The sequence below is a fragment of the Camponotus vicinus genome, unplaced genomic scaffold (genome assembly GCF_025532165.1).
Source record: "Camponotus vicinus isolate PSW18456_S1 unplaced genomic scaffold, iyCamVici1.0 SCAF_4, whole genome shotgun sequence".
NCBI lineage: Eukaryota > Metazoa > Arthropoda > Insecta > Hymenoptera > Formicidae > Camponotus > Camponotus vicinus.
In genome coordinates, this window is record NW_028141976.1 from 2,064,436 (window position 1) to 2,081,865 (window position 17,430).

At 31.3% G+C, this 17,430-nt stretch overlaps 1 protein-coding gene across 1 annotated transcript; it reads left to right on the plus strand.

Moving 5' to 3' along the window:
- Nucleotides 1-1,340: 1,340 nt before the first annotated feature.
- Nucleotides 1,341-13,630, plus strand: LOC145969854 (cytochrome P450 4C1-like). The gene is made up of 12 exons (XM_083096150.1): nucleotides 1,341-1,500; nucleotides 1,599-1,705; nucleotides 4,919-5,003; nucleotides 7,809-7,997; nucleotides 9,058-9,127; nucleotides 9,548-9,674; nucleotides 9,751-9,808; nucleotides 10,946-11,040; nucleotides 12,146-12,214; nucleotides 12,806-12,968; nucleotides 13,219-13,395; nucleotides 13,458-13,630. The coding sequence occupies exons 1-12, from the start codon at nucleotides 1,341-1,343 to the stop codon at nucleotides 13,628-13,630; spliced, it is 1,473 nt and encodes a 490-aa protein (XP_082952276.1).
- Nucleotides 13,631-17,430: the final 3,800 nt, after the last annotated feature.

Here is a 17,430-nt window from a genome sequence, read left to right on the forward strand (position 1 = left end):
TTTTTGTGAAACGTTTTGAATAATTTAAGTGTATTACATATATATTGCGTGTCTCTCTCTTCTGTAATCGCGAGTCGTAGCAAGTGTAACGGTAACAACAAATATCCATACTTTTCGATAAGGTAAGTAATATCTCTATTTAGTGTATCTCTATTTACTTTCTAATCTGAAAAAAGCTATTTCATAAATTGTATTTATGTATTTTTCTTTGTTATAGTCTGAAGGACTATAACTCTATTTTAATATTAATATAGATTTTATTTAAACAAAAAAATGCAATGGAATGTTTGCGAACCGCGTAAAATCGTCACCTCAGTGAACTACGCGTGAGTTCGCCAGAAACACGAAAATGCAAAGGGTTTCGATTTTGAAACGCTTTCGCTTGCACCAAGATTTGACCGTCACGAAAAGTTCACCATGATCTTATATGATAACGTCACTAGGCGGTCCCCTCCCAAATTTTAGCCAAAACGAGGAGTTAAAAACCGCCCATCGCGAGCGCGCAGCGGACAGTCGTTAACAAATATTGAACAATTGTAAGTGCGGGCTAGTCGCTAATTAATTTCACGTGTCAATTACTAAAGAAATTGTTAACTTATTACTTAAAAGAATAAAGGAAGAGGTTATAGAAATAATCCGAGTCTTATATCAAATCAAGAAAATATATTTTTAGCACTGATAATAAATTATCATCTATTACTCTCTAATCAAAAAGAATTTTCCTTGCTCGTCTATTTCCAGTTTTAGTGAATGAACATTTTGAATATTTCAGTATATCGCACGTATATATTGCGTCCGACTTTTATAACCGTGAGTCGCGACAATTCAAGTGTAGCAGCAAATACCCATATTCTTCGATAAAGTAAGTAGTATTTCTATTTGTTCCTTAAAGTTTTTTATATTAATTATTGTTGTTTTATTAGCGGAGTTTTTTTTTATTAAGTATTTTAGATTAATAAAATTTTTAAATAAAGCAAATTGAAGATTTTTGTTACATATAAAATTATTTATCTTTTATCTTTTAAAATTATCTATTATCTATTATCTATTATCTTTTAAAATTTTATAAAAACATTGATTATTTTAAATAACTACGAAACTTATTTAACTTTTATTTTTCCTTAAACATAGAAATTCTCGAAATAATAGCTTCTATGTTATTTGATACTTGACACTTCAAAAATAATTAATGAATTTACTTCTTAATCTGAAAGAAGCATCTCCGTTATTTCATAAATTGTATTTATGTATTTATCTATATGTTTAGGAGGGGAAGACATAAAATAAAAAAAAATTTGGAAAATACATTAATACAAATTTGTATTATCAATTTAATGATAATGATATTTATTTCATTAATACTATTGGGTCTTACTGCTCTATATATATATTATTTTATTTTAAATGATCATCGCCGACATATAATTAAAAAGATAAACGGTCCAAAGAGTTTTCCATTTATTGGAAGCAGTTATTATTTCCTTCGTCAGAATTATGAAGGTAATATAAATATTAATAATATAATATTAATATTAATAATTAAAATAAATTTTAATAAGTTAATAATCTTATATGATAAATCATAAAACATTTTTTAGAACTTTTGGATATTATTATTAAACTGACACAAGATTATTCATCTCCAATCAAGTTTTGGCTGGGCAACAAATTAGTAATTGGTATATATGAACCAGACCAAATGCAGGTAAACAGATACCCAGACAGCACACATCTAACGACTTAAATACGTCTTAAAATCCTCTAGACGTCTTTAAGACATCTTTTGACCTTTTTGTGCTGTCTGGGTAGCGTTTATATGTTTCATTATTATTTGTTTGTATATTCATGAATTATTTAAATCTATATACAGGGCGATCCTGAAAAACGATCCGTCTATAAAATGACATATTCCTGACACCATTCTAAGACAATTTTTCCTTTACCAAAATTTGATTTGAAGCGTAGTTTTTGAATTATGAGCAAAAATAGTTAGTAAATCACGCGTCGGGTACAGAAGGCAGGCAGGAGCGGCGCGGCGTGCCGCGAGCGCGGGCGCAGCTGACCGCCCGACGGGTGATTATCACCGCATGAGTCGCTAACTATTTTATCTTATAACAAAATTATGCTTTAAATAAAATTTTGGTAAAGAAGAAAATGTCTTAGAATTACGTCAGAAATACGTGTTCCTTAAAATAACGTTATTTTAATAATGAAAAGTTGTTCCGGATCGCCGGCCGTCCGACGTTGCAATCAGCTGATTGCTACACGCGATGTGTGTATGGCGGAGTGTGTGCGTAAGAGAGAGAGAGAGAGAGAGAGAGAGAGAGAGAGAGAGAGAGAGAAAGAGAGAGAGAGAGGGAGGGTAGGAGGGACAGACATTCATACACACGCACGCACTTTTTTTCTCGCTCTCTTTCTCTCTTTTACGCAACACTCATACACTCTCTCATTCAGTCTCTCACTCACACTCTCTCGGTCACTCACTCACTCACTCACCTGCTTACTCACTTGCTCACTCACCTTGTAGCAGCGTAGCGAATCTTCATGCTATGTATTGTTGTATCTGCTGCACGGTTATGATTGCTAGAGATGCGCGACACATCGAAATTTTTTCGATTATTAGTCTCACACTCGATTGACACAATACAGATTACGCGATAACGAGTTTACTGTTTATTCACTCACTATTGATTTATCGATACCAAAAATTACTTTCAAAGAAACGCGAATGCAAACAGCACATGACTCGACGCGAAGCGACGGACCGCGGAGACTGCGCGACCACAAGAGTTATGTTGCCAGAAACGCGACACGCGACATCTAACAAACGACTTGCGCGTGGCGCGTGATTGACGCGAGATAAGACGAACGATCGACTAAAACCTTCGCATTGCGAATGCGGTAGAAAACATGAAACGTATAATGACATACTTAAAAAATTAATTATTTATTATAAATAATAACTATTAATAATTTCTAATTATAATAAATAAATATTATTTTAAAAAGCATGTGTTATGCGTTATTACGTTTTCGAAATTATTGCATTCACGATGCGAAGATTTAAGTCAATCGCAAGAAAAATCGCAATTAAAATTACATTTGGAAAAATTTATTTTTATTCTGCTCACAATGAAATGTTCCAACGTGAAAATGTATTGGTCGCTCTGAAAAGAGCGGAAGATCTCCGGATCTCAATCCTCTAGATTTTTTCTTATGGGGATACTGCAAGGAAGTAATTTATAAAACACTTCCCGAAGATATTGAAGATCTGGAGACAAGATTACGATTCGCTATTTGGAATATTGACGAAGAAATAATGGAAAACGTCGAAAGAAACTTATTAAAACGCATGAGAGCTTGCATTAGGATGGATGGCGGGCATTTTGAGCATCTGCTTTAAAATTTTTTTTAGTCAATCCGCTCTTTTCAGAGCGACCAATACATTTTCACGTTGGAACATTTCATTGTGAGCAGAATAAAAATAAATTTTTCCAAATGTAATTTTAATTGCGATTTTTCTTGCGATTGACTTAAATCTTCGCATCGTGAATGCAATAATTTCGAAAACGTAATAACGTATAACACATGCTTTTTAAAATAATATTTATTTATTATAATTAGAAATTATTAATAGTTATTATTTATAATAAATAATTAATTTTTTAAGTATGTCATTATACGTTTCATGTTTTCTACCGCATTCGCAATGCGAAGGTTTTAGTCGATCGTTCGTCTTATCTCGCGTCAATCACGCGCCACGCGCAAGTCGTTTGTTAGATGTCGCGTGTCGCGTTTCTGGCAACATAACTCTTGTGGTCGCGCAGTCTCCGCGGTCCGTCGCTTCGCGTCGAGTCATGTGCTGTTTGCATTCGCGTTTCTTTGAAAGTAATTTTTGGTATCGATAAATCAATAGTGAGTGAATAAACAGTAAACTCGTTATCGCGTAATCTGTATTGTGTCAATCGAGTGTGAGACTAATAATCGAAAAAATTTCGATGTGTCGCGCATCTCTAGCAATCATAACCGTGCAGCAGATACAACAATACATAGCATGAAGATTCGCTACGCTGCTACAAGGTGAGTGAGCAAGTGAGTAAGCAGGTGAGTGAGTGAGTGAGTGACCGAGAGAGTGTGAGTGAGAGACTGAATGAGAGAGTGTATGAGTGTTGCGTAAAAGAGAGAAAGAGAGCGAGAAAAAAAGTGCGTGCGTGTGTATGAATGTCTGTCCCTCCTACCCTCCCTCTCTCTCTCTTTCTCTCTCTCTCTCTCTCTTACGCACACACTCCGCCATACACACATCGCGTGTAGCAATCAGCTGATTGCAACGTCGGACGGCCGGCGATCCGGAACAACTTTTCATTATTAAAATAACGTTATTTTAAGGAACACGTATTTCTGACGTAATTCTAAGACATTTTCTTCTTTACCAAAATTTTATTTAAAGCATAATTTTGTTATAAGATAAAATAGTTAGCGACTCATGCGGTGATAATCACCCGTCGGGCGGTCAGCTGCGCCCGCGCTCGCGGCACGCCGCGCCGCTCCTGCCTGCCTTCTGTACCCGACGCGTGATTTACTAACTATTTTTGCTCATAATTCAAAAACTACGCTTCAAATCAAATTTTGGTAAAGGAAAAATTGTCTTAGAATGGTGTCAGGAATACGTCATTTTATAGACGGATCGTTTTTCAGGATCGCCCTGTATAGAGAATCTGTTGTCTATTTCAAATAAATAATACTTTTATATATCTTTATAATAACTCATCACTGATCTAATCAAAATAATTTTCTACAGTTAACTTTATCTAAATATAATATATTGTTAAATATCTAAATGACAGATATACAGATATACAGATAAACAGATATACATTTGAAATATTTAAAAGTACTTCACATAATACAACTTTTATAGGTAATCTTGCGTAACAGTGTGGATAAAAGTGTGATATATAAACTTTTGGAACCCATTATTGGCAAAGGATTAGTCACAGCTCCTGGTAAGATATTTTTAGTAACATAAAATTTAAAATTATTCCTATAACTATAGTTTACACATAATAAAATTATGTAGTTCTATAACTACAATTTACATAATAACATTATATAATTTTAAAAAATCCTTTATAACATACTTATAATATAATTAACAAATAGTTTACGTGAAATTTTAACGAGATGGAGGAAGTCGAATTTCATCTCAGCTTCCCCTTACAAGTCACTTTATTACAGTGATGGTATTTCACCGAGAGCTTACGGTTTACCCAAAATCCACAAACCGAACTGTCCATTTAGAATAATTGTTTCATCCATAAACAGTCCTTTGTACTTTTTAGCCACATATTTACATAAGATCATGATTAAGAGTTTTCCGGTTTCTCACAGCCATGTCTCCAACAGTTGTGATGTGGTTAAAAAACTGTCTAATACATACCTCGACAACAAATTCAGATTAGTTTCGCTGGATGTAATTTCTCTTTTTACCAACGTGCCAACAGATCTGATTATTGACAGCGTTTCTTCCAGATGGAGTAATATCTCGCCAAACTGTGACATACCATGCAATGAATTCCTTTTAGCAGTTAAGTTTGTGTTGGATTCATCCTTTTTCACCTTTAACGACATCACTTACAAGCAATCCTTTGGCACGCCGATGGGCTCCCCCTTGTCTCCTATTGTAGCTGACATAGTGTTGCAGGATTTGGAAAACAAAGCACTTCTTTCCTTAAAATTTACTCCCCCCTTTTATTTAAGGTATGTTGATGATGTTCTGTTAGCCATTCCTCCTTCTTTTTTTAAAGATACTCTGGACACTTTCAATTCTTTCCATCCTCGTCTACAATTCACAATGGAAATTGCTGTAGACAATAAAATTAACTTTTTAGATGTGACTTTAATTTCCGACAATAATTTTATAATTTTTGACTGGTACCGTAAAGATACCTTTTCCGGTAGATACCTACACTTCTTATCTCAACATCCTCTCTGCCAAAAAAGAGGCACAGTAATTGGTTTAATAGACAAGGTTTTCCGCTTGTCTCACCCTGTTTTCCATTATAAGAATATTAAATTGGCTATCAACATCCTTTTAAGCAATGGATACCCTTTAAATTTTATTTTCCACACATGTGTTGACCGCCTTAAGAAACACCTTTTCAAACCAAATTCCTTATTGAATAATACCCAGGTCATAAACACAAATGATCATATTACTTATTTCACGATACCATACGTTCCTTCAATCTCCGGGCGTTTTAAACATATCGTTAAGGATTTGGATGTTCGACTCTCATATTACAGTATCAATAAAATGAAAAACTTCATCAGGGCTCATAAGGATCCTCTTCCTACCTCCAATTCTTTGAACGTCATATACAAATTGAACTGCATGGATTGCGATGCGTCCTACGTTGAACAAACTTGCAGACAACTGCATACCAGAATCAACGAACATCGCAGCCACATTAGACATAACACTAATTCTCAATCAGTCATCACAAATCACAGGGTTGGTTTTGATCATACTTTTGATTGGGATGGCGTTCAGGTTTTGGATCGAGAACCATATTTGAGTAAAAGATTGATCTCCGAAATGCTATATATCAAGAGGCAAAAAAATGGTCTCAATTTGCAAACGGATACTAAACGTTTACCAGAAATTTATTTAAATATTGTCAACAACTTGCCAAAAATTTAACACAGTTTCTATCATAACAAATAGGTCTGCGACTTTGCGTATGTGTACATTTATACATTATTTGACTCTCTTTACCGTTTATATATAAGTCACATTTATCCGTTAAGGACGAGTCGATCTTTGTCTTCGGAGATGTTAAGTTGTCTCTATTCATCTCCTCGGCGCGTCATTATCTTCGATGCCTGGAAGTAAGTCTTATTTCCGTAGTTTTAACTTCTTATCTTTTTAACCTTTTAATTTTTATTTCTTGACTATATGTTCAGTTTATTTAGATCATTTTTAATAAATTGACATTAAAATAATTTCAATCTCGTAATTTTCATGTTTAATTCTTAGTACTTTTTTCTTTCTATGTTCATATTAGTCATATTATTTATTTAACTTATTTATAACTTATTTATTTTATTTCTTTGACTTTATGTTCAGTTTATATTTAGATCATTTTTAATAAATTAACATTTCAATCTCGTAATTTCATGTTTAATTTAGTACTTTTTCTTTCTTTGTTCATATTAATTACATTAATTATTTAACTTATTTTACTTTTGTCCTTTGTTTTTACGTAGGCATCGTCAAGATAATGAGATACCGAGACATTTATTATCGCTTTAGACAGCACCCTTTGTAACAGACTCCGATATAAAACACTTTGTTATTATATTTTTTCATTATATTATCTTTTATTATATACTTTCGCGCTGAAGATGACCCAAAAATAGGGTCGAAACGTTCGCTATCCTCTCTTTGTTTGCTTTAATATCAATATTTATTTGATTGTATTATAAATAAATGTGTTATAACATCGACACTCGACTCGTATTGCCATTATAACTGTTTTGTTTAATTTTATATTTCGAGTCTTATATTTATTAATTTTTATAATATAATTATTACTTGCATTCTGATATAATATATTCTTATATTTTTATTTTTGTTACTTTGACTGAAATGTGACAAATTTAAAATTATTATTAATTAAATTTGTTTTCAAAGTTTTTTAATATCAATGCTTTTTAATATTATTTTTATGTATTATATGAACATATATATATACATGTTTTCTTCATTTATCTTTTTTAATATATCTTTCCTGTAATATTTGTTTCAGTACCTATATGGAGGAAACATCGAAAAGCTATTGCATTAAATTTTAATACTCTAATATTACGAAACTTTTCGGATACATTTGTCGATCAATCTATAAGTTTAATAAAGGAACTTAAAAAAATCGGATTAAATGGAAAAGAAATAAATCTTTCCCATTATATCTTCAAATATACGCTTAACATTATATGTGGTAAGGCCAAGTATTTTTATTTAATATAAAACATCTGTATATTATATTTTTAAAATCTGATAATCGATGATACTTCTAAATGAGCAACTCACATATAAGTTGCTGCGAGTGACTTTATTAATGTGTTTCATGATTTTTCAGTTCTTATGTTTGTTACTTTTGAAAACATTTTAATGACAGTATGTGTAAAATATGCTGCAAAATATTGTTCGACATAGTATTAGATTGGCCAATAAGTCCGTGCGGTTTTTTTACATGTAAATGATGAATATGATATTTGGAATGATATTTGGAGAACATCTGCAATCTCTCGCGTCGTATAGCGTTTATTGGTATCGATTAACGTCTTTACTTTGTCTTGATCAATCTCAACTGGCCGGCCCGAGCGTGGTGCGTCTTGGATAGAAAAATTTCCGGAACGAAATTTTGCAAACCATTTCTGGCACACATGTTCTTTCACGGCATCCTTACCATATACCGCACATATCTTCATAATTCCTCGCTCGTAGAACTTCTTGTCTTTTTTGCCGAAAAACTGTTTTAAGTGCCGTTTGATGTCTTCTTCGAAAGTAAAGCGCCGTCCATTCAAGGAATTTTGTAGGGAGCGAAACATGTGATAGTCCGAAGGAGCAAGGTCTGGAAAATATGGAGGATGCGGTAGGATATCCCAGCCCAGCTCCAATAATTTTTGCCGTGTTTGTAAAGACGTGTCGGAAAAAACCGCACGGACTTATTGGCCAACCCAATAAATTAATATCGAGAATATTGAAACAATAAAAATAATGAAATGCATATAATTTTACTAAGTTGATTATTATTTTTAAAAATATTTGGATAACAAAACATTTATTTTTTATTTTATAATTTCATATCATATTTGTTTAGGGAATGCATTGCATAAAATGTACAAATCAAAATTATTACTCAATTATTATAATAGTTAATATTAATTAACTAAATAATAATATAATAGTTAATATCAATTTATATTAGTTAATATCAATTACTATAATAGTTAATATCTTGAGTAATGAATTTCTTTTCATGTGTCATTATAAAGCCACAATGACGAACGTCAAACCAGAACTTCTCTCAAATCAGATCAATCAATGTCTCGAAATAATTGCGAGGTAATATAATATTTTATATTATTGTTTCTCTTTTTTATGTTATTGTTTTTTAAAGTAATTTTTTTTAACCTTGACTTTTTACAATATTACTTTTTACAATATTAAAGTATATGCACAAATCGTAAAAATGAGTCTACCTGAAAATAATTTATAAAATTCTTTAAAAATTGCACTTTCAAAAGAATTTTTTACAAATGTATTTGTAGAAATTACATTTTAATTTAATCTTTACTATAAAAACTTTTGTCGACATATAACTAAATATAGATACTGTTGATATGTAACTAAAAAAAGAATATTTTTTTCGTGTCCTATTTGTCGAATTTAATAATCACAATTCGTTATATATATTTTTATATTTTATGAAAAAATTATAGAAGACTATAGAATATTATTTTAATAGAAAGATGTGTGTTTTAGCACGAGGAAAATTTTCACATTAAGATTACGGAATGTGTTCTTGTATCCTGATTTCATATTTAATTTGACAGCTGCAGGACGAAAACAAAAAGAAAATATAAACTTTTTACACTCTTTTATGGATAAGGTAAATGTTATGAATATTAATAACAAATTAGTTTTAACTTATACTTTATACTTACTCAAAATTTATTATTTCACAGTTAATACAACAGCACCTAATAAATGCACAGAATAGCAACATTAATAATGATAAGACTCGTAAGTTTTGTCTATGGACGTACTATATGGACGTAGTATATAGACTCCGCATGTCCTTTTTGTCTATCTAATTGAGTGAAGCCAACATCTAGAAAGAGAGCGAGAATAGAGGGCTCTTTCCTCTATTCTCCAACATCTAGAAAGAGAGCGAGAATAGAGAGCTCTTTCCTCCCTCTCTTTCTTTTTGTTTTTTTTTGCAATTCGTCTGCGCAGAAAGAGACAAAGTCTGAACAGAAAGGTTAGATCATCTGTTTCTTTCTATATGTTGGCTTTACTTTTTTGGCCATATGCGGAGTCCTTGTATACTACGTCCATGGTTTTGTCTATATTTTATTTGTATGTTTTCATTGTTGTTACGATGCAAGATTTGTAAATGATTTTTTTCAGCAAAATAATATTTTTCAAAACCTTAAAACTTTGTTAAAGTACTTGCTTTCATTGTTAAAATACTATTATAATGTCTAATTTTAATCAATGCTAAAGATATTTTTCTTTTTCTACGATTATTTTTAATATTAACTTTCAAAATATCTAATTTTTCTTTTATATATACATGGCGTCCCAGAACACTACATACAAGCGCTTGTGAGGAGGTAGAGACTAGTAAATTGAACAGAAAAGTCTTGTACCATTTTACAATTTTCGCAATAATAACAGAAATATTAAATATTAAAATCGGACTAAAATCGGAGCGCTTCTTTCGTTCGTCCGATTTTAATATTTAATATTTCTGTTATTATTGCGAAAATTGTAAAATGGTACAAGACTTTTCTGTTCAATTTACTAGTGTTCTGGGACGCTATGTATATATAAAAAAAAATTAGATATTTTGAAAATTAATATTAAAAATAAACGTAGAAAAAGAAAAATATCTTTAGCATTGATTAATTAGACATTATAATAGTGTTTTAACAATGAAAGCAAGCACTTTAATAAAGTTTTAAGGTTTTGAAAAATATTATTTTGCTGAAAAAAATCATTTATAGTAGTATAAGTTATAATAGTATATAATATATATATATATATATATATATATATATTATATACTATTATTATATATACTTATGCTATGAGAAAATAATTAACATATATACACACATGCACAATATTTTATATTTTTTCTTTCATTTTATTTAGATAAAACACTTCTCGATACATTAATAAAAATGTTTGATAACGAGAAATGCCCGCAAGAAGTAATACGGGAGAATTTACTTACTATAATACTAGCGGTATGTAAAATATCTTTATATATTTTTTACATAATTATGTTTGTATATAAACAAGTATTTATTATATTATATATAAAAAGTTAAAAAAGAATTAGCCTAATAAGAGCTAAGCATAATAAATATGTGCATTTATATTATGTAAATATTCTCTTTGATAATAACATTTCGATGCTTTTATATCGTATTTCTCTTCAGCATATAAAAATAAATAATACACTGCTACAATATAGCTAATATTATCTAATAAGCATAAGGAAGAGATAAAAATCGATTACAAATAGTAATAATTGATAACACGGATTGCTTTACATTTTTTAACATACCATTTCGTTACATTTTTTTCGGTACAACTTAGACACGTGGTCCATGATTGGAAAATATTTTTATTTTACACTGATATGAACAAGTTACATACCATCATTAAACTACATAAAAACTCTTTCTCTCAGCAAAAAATAAATCAAATAAAAATATGGTATATAAAATTTCATGTAAAGATTGTGATGCATCATATGTTGGTCAGATAAATAGATAAAATATTAAAATTACGCATTTATGAACATTGTATTCATATTAATAACGACACTTTGCAATATTCTGTGATAGTCAAAGAGCATTGAATTATTTCTTTTTTTTAATTACAGTTTGAATAGGATAACGTTGAAGGATATAAAATAGTTATATATTATTGGATAGTTTTTGGATATAAAAATTTATTTTAAGTAAAAGATTATTATGAGATCTGTTGTTTATTAAGCATCAGAAAAATAGAATCAATCGACATATAATACCGAATGTCTTTACCATATATGCTGGATTATTGGAAAATTAATATTAAACGAAAATTTAAGTGTCCCTATATGTTTATTTTTCTCCCATCGGAAGAATTGAATTATTATTAAAGTGAAATTTTGCATAATTTAAGTGCATTTATTTACTACGCTTTCTTCTTATTAGTTTTATTCTCCTTTCCGATTTTTTTATATTCAATATATATAGGTATATATATATATATTAATATATATATATATTAATATATATGTTTTTAGTTGTTTATTATCAACGAATCATTTTAATCAACATATAAAAAATTGTTATCTATTAGGGATCGGATACAACGGCGATAACATTAGATTTTGCTATCTTTATGCTGGCCTTGCATCCACATATACAAGTAAGTATTTATTAAATTTATTCGAAATAATACAATTAATTATACAATTAATACAATTAATTCGGAATAATAAACGAAGTAAATTCAAATAATACAATTTTCAATGAATATAACAAAATATTTTTCTAGTAATAATCAAAGAAAGTTCTTTCTCAATAAATTCTATTATTTACACAAATAATAATTCACTCAGAATCTCTTTTGGCATATTATACATATAAATTATAAAATAATTTCTAATGATGTTAATAAGATTAAATTACTATATTAAATTACCATACTTTGTTCAAATTGTAACTTAAATTTAGTTAGTATAAACATTTTCTTCAAAGTAGGTTTATAACAGTTCAGCAAACAAGAAATATGTATAATATATGTTATAAACTCATTACAAAATTCGCTTAAATAAAAATGTTGTGTGTAATGTTTCAATTAAATGAAGAATTTTAATGCAGCATAAAATGCTATCATCTGCATTTCAATACCAAACTGATAAAAATTCGTAAATGTAATCAATAAAACTACATCAATCTTATATATTGTACATGTTTATATTTATATAATTAAATATCTTATTTAATTTTATAATAGAATAAAGTATATAAAGAAATTAAAGAAATTTGTGGAACTGATCCTGTTAAATATGAAGATTTACATTACATGGAATACTTAGATTGTGTAATAAAAGAAACAATGAGGCTATTTCCAGCTATTCCATTAATTGGACGGTTTTTAACTAAGGATGTAAAAATAGGTATGTTTTCAAATATTATACTTTTATTATTTTATATGTGTGTTAAAATACATATAATCATTATATAGCTTAAACACGAAAAACCATAATTTTTAAAGAATAATTTTATTGTTTAACAATTATGTGTGCTTATTTTGTTCTTGTATATAAACTACTCCTATTTATATTGCCTTATATATCATATATATGTATATAAAATATTATTTTTTATATCTTTTTATAAAAACATTTAAATATATATATGTTTTAGGAGACACTATCTTGCCAAAAGGCGCGGAAGTTATATTGATGATAATAGCTCTCCATCGAAATGAAAAGTTCTGGCAAAATGCACTAACATTTGATCCAGATAGATTTTTATCAGACAAAATAGAAATATCACAGAAACATTACATGCCATTTAGTTATGGCGTAAGAAATTGTATAGGTGAGCAATAAATCGCAAGATATTACGATAAAAATTTTTAATTAACTAACAAATTTTTGCAGGTGCAGGATTTGCTTTCTTATCGATGAAAATTCTATTAGCAACATTAATACGCAATTTCATATTTGAGACGGATTCTAATATTAAAATAAATGAAATACAATTGAACATGGATGTTGCTTTATCTAGCGTGAAACCTTTAAGCGTTAAATTAAAAACACGAGGTCCACACTAGTAAAATAGTATAAGAAGAAATATATTATGTAATAATTACGTAACAATATACATTTAATTATTGTATACACACACACACACACACACACACACACACATATTTTAATATAGTACATAAAATAAAAATTATATTAATTATATTAGATTGTAGTATTTGAATTTTCTGCGCATTATAAAAAGTTTTGTAATAGTATTCAATAAATTATAATTAAAATTTTGATTCTAGTAATTAATATTTTTTTGTCATATTTAAAAAAGATGTACATATATATATATATATATATATATATATATATATATATACAGGGCGATCCTGAAAAACGATCCGTCTATAAAATGACATATTCCTGACACCATTCTAAGACAATTTTTCCTTTACCAAAATTTGATTTGAAGCGTAGTTTTTGAATTATGAGCAAAAATAGTTAGTAAATCACGCGTCGGGTACAGAAGGCAGGCAGGAGCGGCGCGGCGTGCCGCGAGCGCGGGCGCAGCTGACCGCCCGACGGGTGATTATCACCGCATGAGTCGCTAACTATTTTATCTTATAACATAAAATTATGCTTTAAATAAAATTTTGGTAAAGAAGAAAATGTCTTAGAATTACGTCAGAAATACGTGTTGCTTAAAATAACATTATTTTAATAATGAAAAGTTGTTCCGGATCGCCGGCCGTCCGATGTTGCAATCAGCTGATTGCTACACGCGATGTGTGTATGGCGGAGTGTGTGCGTAAGAGAGAGAGAGAAAGAGAGAGAAAGAGGGAGAGAGGGAGGGTAGGAGGGACAGACATTCATACACACGCACGCACTTTTTTTCTCGCTCTCTTTCTCTCTTTTACGCAACACTCATACACTCTCTCATTCAGTCTCTCACTCACACTCTCTCGATCACTCACTCACTCACTCACCTGCTTACTCACTTGCTCATTCACCTTGTAGCAGCGTAGCGAATCTTCATGCTATGTATTGTTGTATCTGCTGCACGGTTATGATTGCTAGAGATGCGCGACACATTGAAATTTTTTCGATTATTAGTCTCACACTCGATTGACACAATACAGATTACGCGATAACGAGTTTACTGTTTATTCACTCACTATTGATTTATCGATACCAAAAATTACTTTCAAAGAAACGCGAATGCAAACAGCGCATGACTCGACGCGAAGCGACGGACCGCGGAGACTGCGCGACCACAAGACAGAGCTGCCAGATCCGAGACGCAAGCAACCGGCAACCGTGAGTGGAGGGGGTAACGGGCATGTGAGCGTGAGCGTACGTGTGAGCTCGGCGCTTCGGCGAGCTCACACGTACGCTCACGCTCACATGCCCGTTACCCCCTCCACTCACGGTTGCCGGTTGCTTGCGTCTCGGATCTGGCAGCTCTGCCACAAGAGTTATGTTGCCAGAGACGCGACACGCGACATCTAACAAACGACTTGCGCGTGGCGCGTGATTGACGCGAGATAAGACGAACGATCGGCTAAAACCTTCGCATTGCGAATGCGGTAGAAAACATGAAACGTATAATGACATACTTAAAAAATTAATTATTTATTATAAATATTATTATATAATAATATTTATAATAAATAATTAATTTTTTAAGTATGTCATTATACGTTTCATGTTTCATGTTTCATTATTATATAATAATATTTATAATAAATAATTAATTTTTTAAGTATGTCATTATACGTTTCATGTTTTCTACCGCATTCGCAATGCGAAGGTTTTAGCCGATCGTTCGTCTTATCTCGCGTCAATCACGCGCCACGCGCAAGTCGTTTGTTAGATGTCGCGTGTCGCGTTTCTGGCAACATAACTCTTGTGGTCGCGCAGTCTCCGCGGTCCGTCGCTTCGCGTCGAGTCATGCGCTGTTTGCATTCGCGTTTCTTTGAAAGTAATTTTTGGTATCGATAAATCAATAATGAGTGAATAAACAGTAAACTCGTTATCGCGTAATCTGTATTGTGTCAATCGAGTGTGAGACTAATAATCGAAAAAATTTCAATGTGTCGCGCATCTCTAGCAATCATAACCGTGCAGCAGATACAACAATACATAGCATGAAGATTCGCTACGCTGCTACAAGGTGAATGAGCAAGTGAGTAAGTAGGTGAGTGAGTGAGTGAGTGATCGAGAGAGTGTGAGTGAGAGACTGAATGAGAGAGTGTATGAGTGTTGCGTAAAAGAGAGAAAGAGAGCGAGAAAAAAAGTGCGTGCGTGTGTATGAATGTCTGTCCCTCCTACCCTCCCTCTCTCCCTCTTTCTCTCTCTTTCTCTCTCTCTCTTACGCACACACTCCACCATACACACATCGCGTGTAGCAATCAGCTGATTGCAACGTCGGACGGCCGGCGATCCGGAACAACTTTTCATTATTAAAATAATGTTATTTTAAGCAACACGTATTTCTGACGTAATTCTAAGACATTTTCTTCTTTACCAAAATTTTATTTAAAGCATAATTTTATGTTATAAGATAAAATAGTTAGCGACTCATGCGGTGATAATCACCCGTCGGGCGGTCAGCTGCGCCCGCGCTCGCGGCACGCCGCGCCGCTCCTGCCTGCCTTCTGTACCCGACGCGTGATTTACTAACTATTTTTGCTCATAATTCAAAAACTACGCTTCAAATCAAATTTTGGTAAAGGAAAAATTGTCTTAGAATGGTGTCAGGAATATGTCATTTTATAGACGGATCGTTTTTCAGGATCGCCCTGTATATACAGGGTGAGCCATTTTAATTAACGCACGCAATTATTTCGGAAACAAAGCATTTTAGAGAAAAATGTTTCAGACAAAAGTTGTTTGGTTTCGAGGGGGCCATAAGATGGTATCATTGGTTTGACCTTGAAGAGTTATTTGAAGGTCACATGAAGGTCACCTTCAATTTCTTAAATGGAACCTACTATTTGTCATTGCATATTCTTGTAGCTTATCTCGATAGCTTTCCAAAACACTATAATTAAGTACCTTTTCGTTAAGTACTTTTTGAGTTATGAGGCTTGAAATAATTTCTTAATTTTACATACACCGTAAAATATCTTGTAAAATATTCATTTTTCGATTATCTTACCTTAATACTTTTACGTACAAAATAATGAGAGGAATCAACTGGTGTAAAAAAAACACATAGTTTTGAAGAAAAAATATGTAATTTGCAATTAACAATTCCATATTTTTTCTTAAAAACAACTATGTGTTTTCTTTACACCAATTGATTCCTCTCATTATTTTGTACATAAAAGTATTAAGGTAAGATAATCGAAAAATGAATATTTTACAAGATATTTTACGGTTTATGTAAAATTAAGAAATTATTTCAAGCCTCATAACTCAAAAAGTACTTAACAAAAAAGTACTTAATTATAGTGTTTTGGAAAGCTCTCGAGATAAGCTACAAGAATATGCAATGACAAGTAGTAGGTTCCATTTAAGAAATTGAAGGTGACCTTCATGTGACCTTCAAATAACTCTTCAAGGTCAAACCAATGATACCGTCTTATGGCCCCCTCGAAACCATAAAACTTTTGTCTGAAACATTTTTCTCTAAAATGCTTTGTTTCCGAAATAATTGCGTGCGTTAATTAAAATGGCTCACCCTGTATATGTGTGTGTGTGTGTGTGTGTGTGTGTGTGTGTGTGTGTGTAATTTATATTTATTTATTGAATTAAATCGAAATAATTAAATATAAATATGGTAAGATTTCTTTTATTCATCTGATTATAATCGTTATCTAAAACTCTTCTACGATTATATAACTTTTCTTCGAGTCTGGTGAATATTAACCGA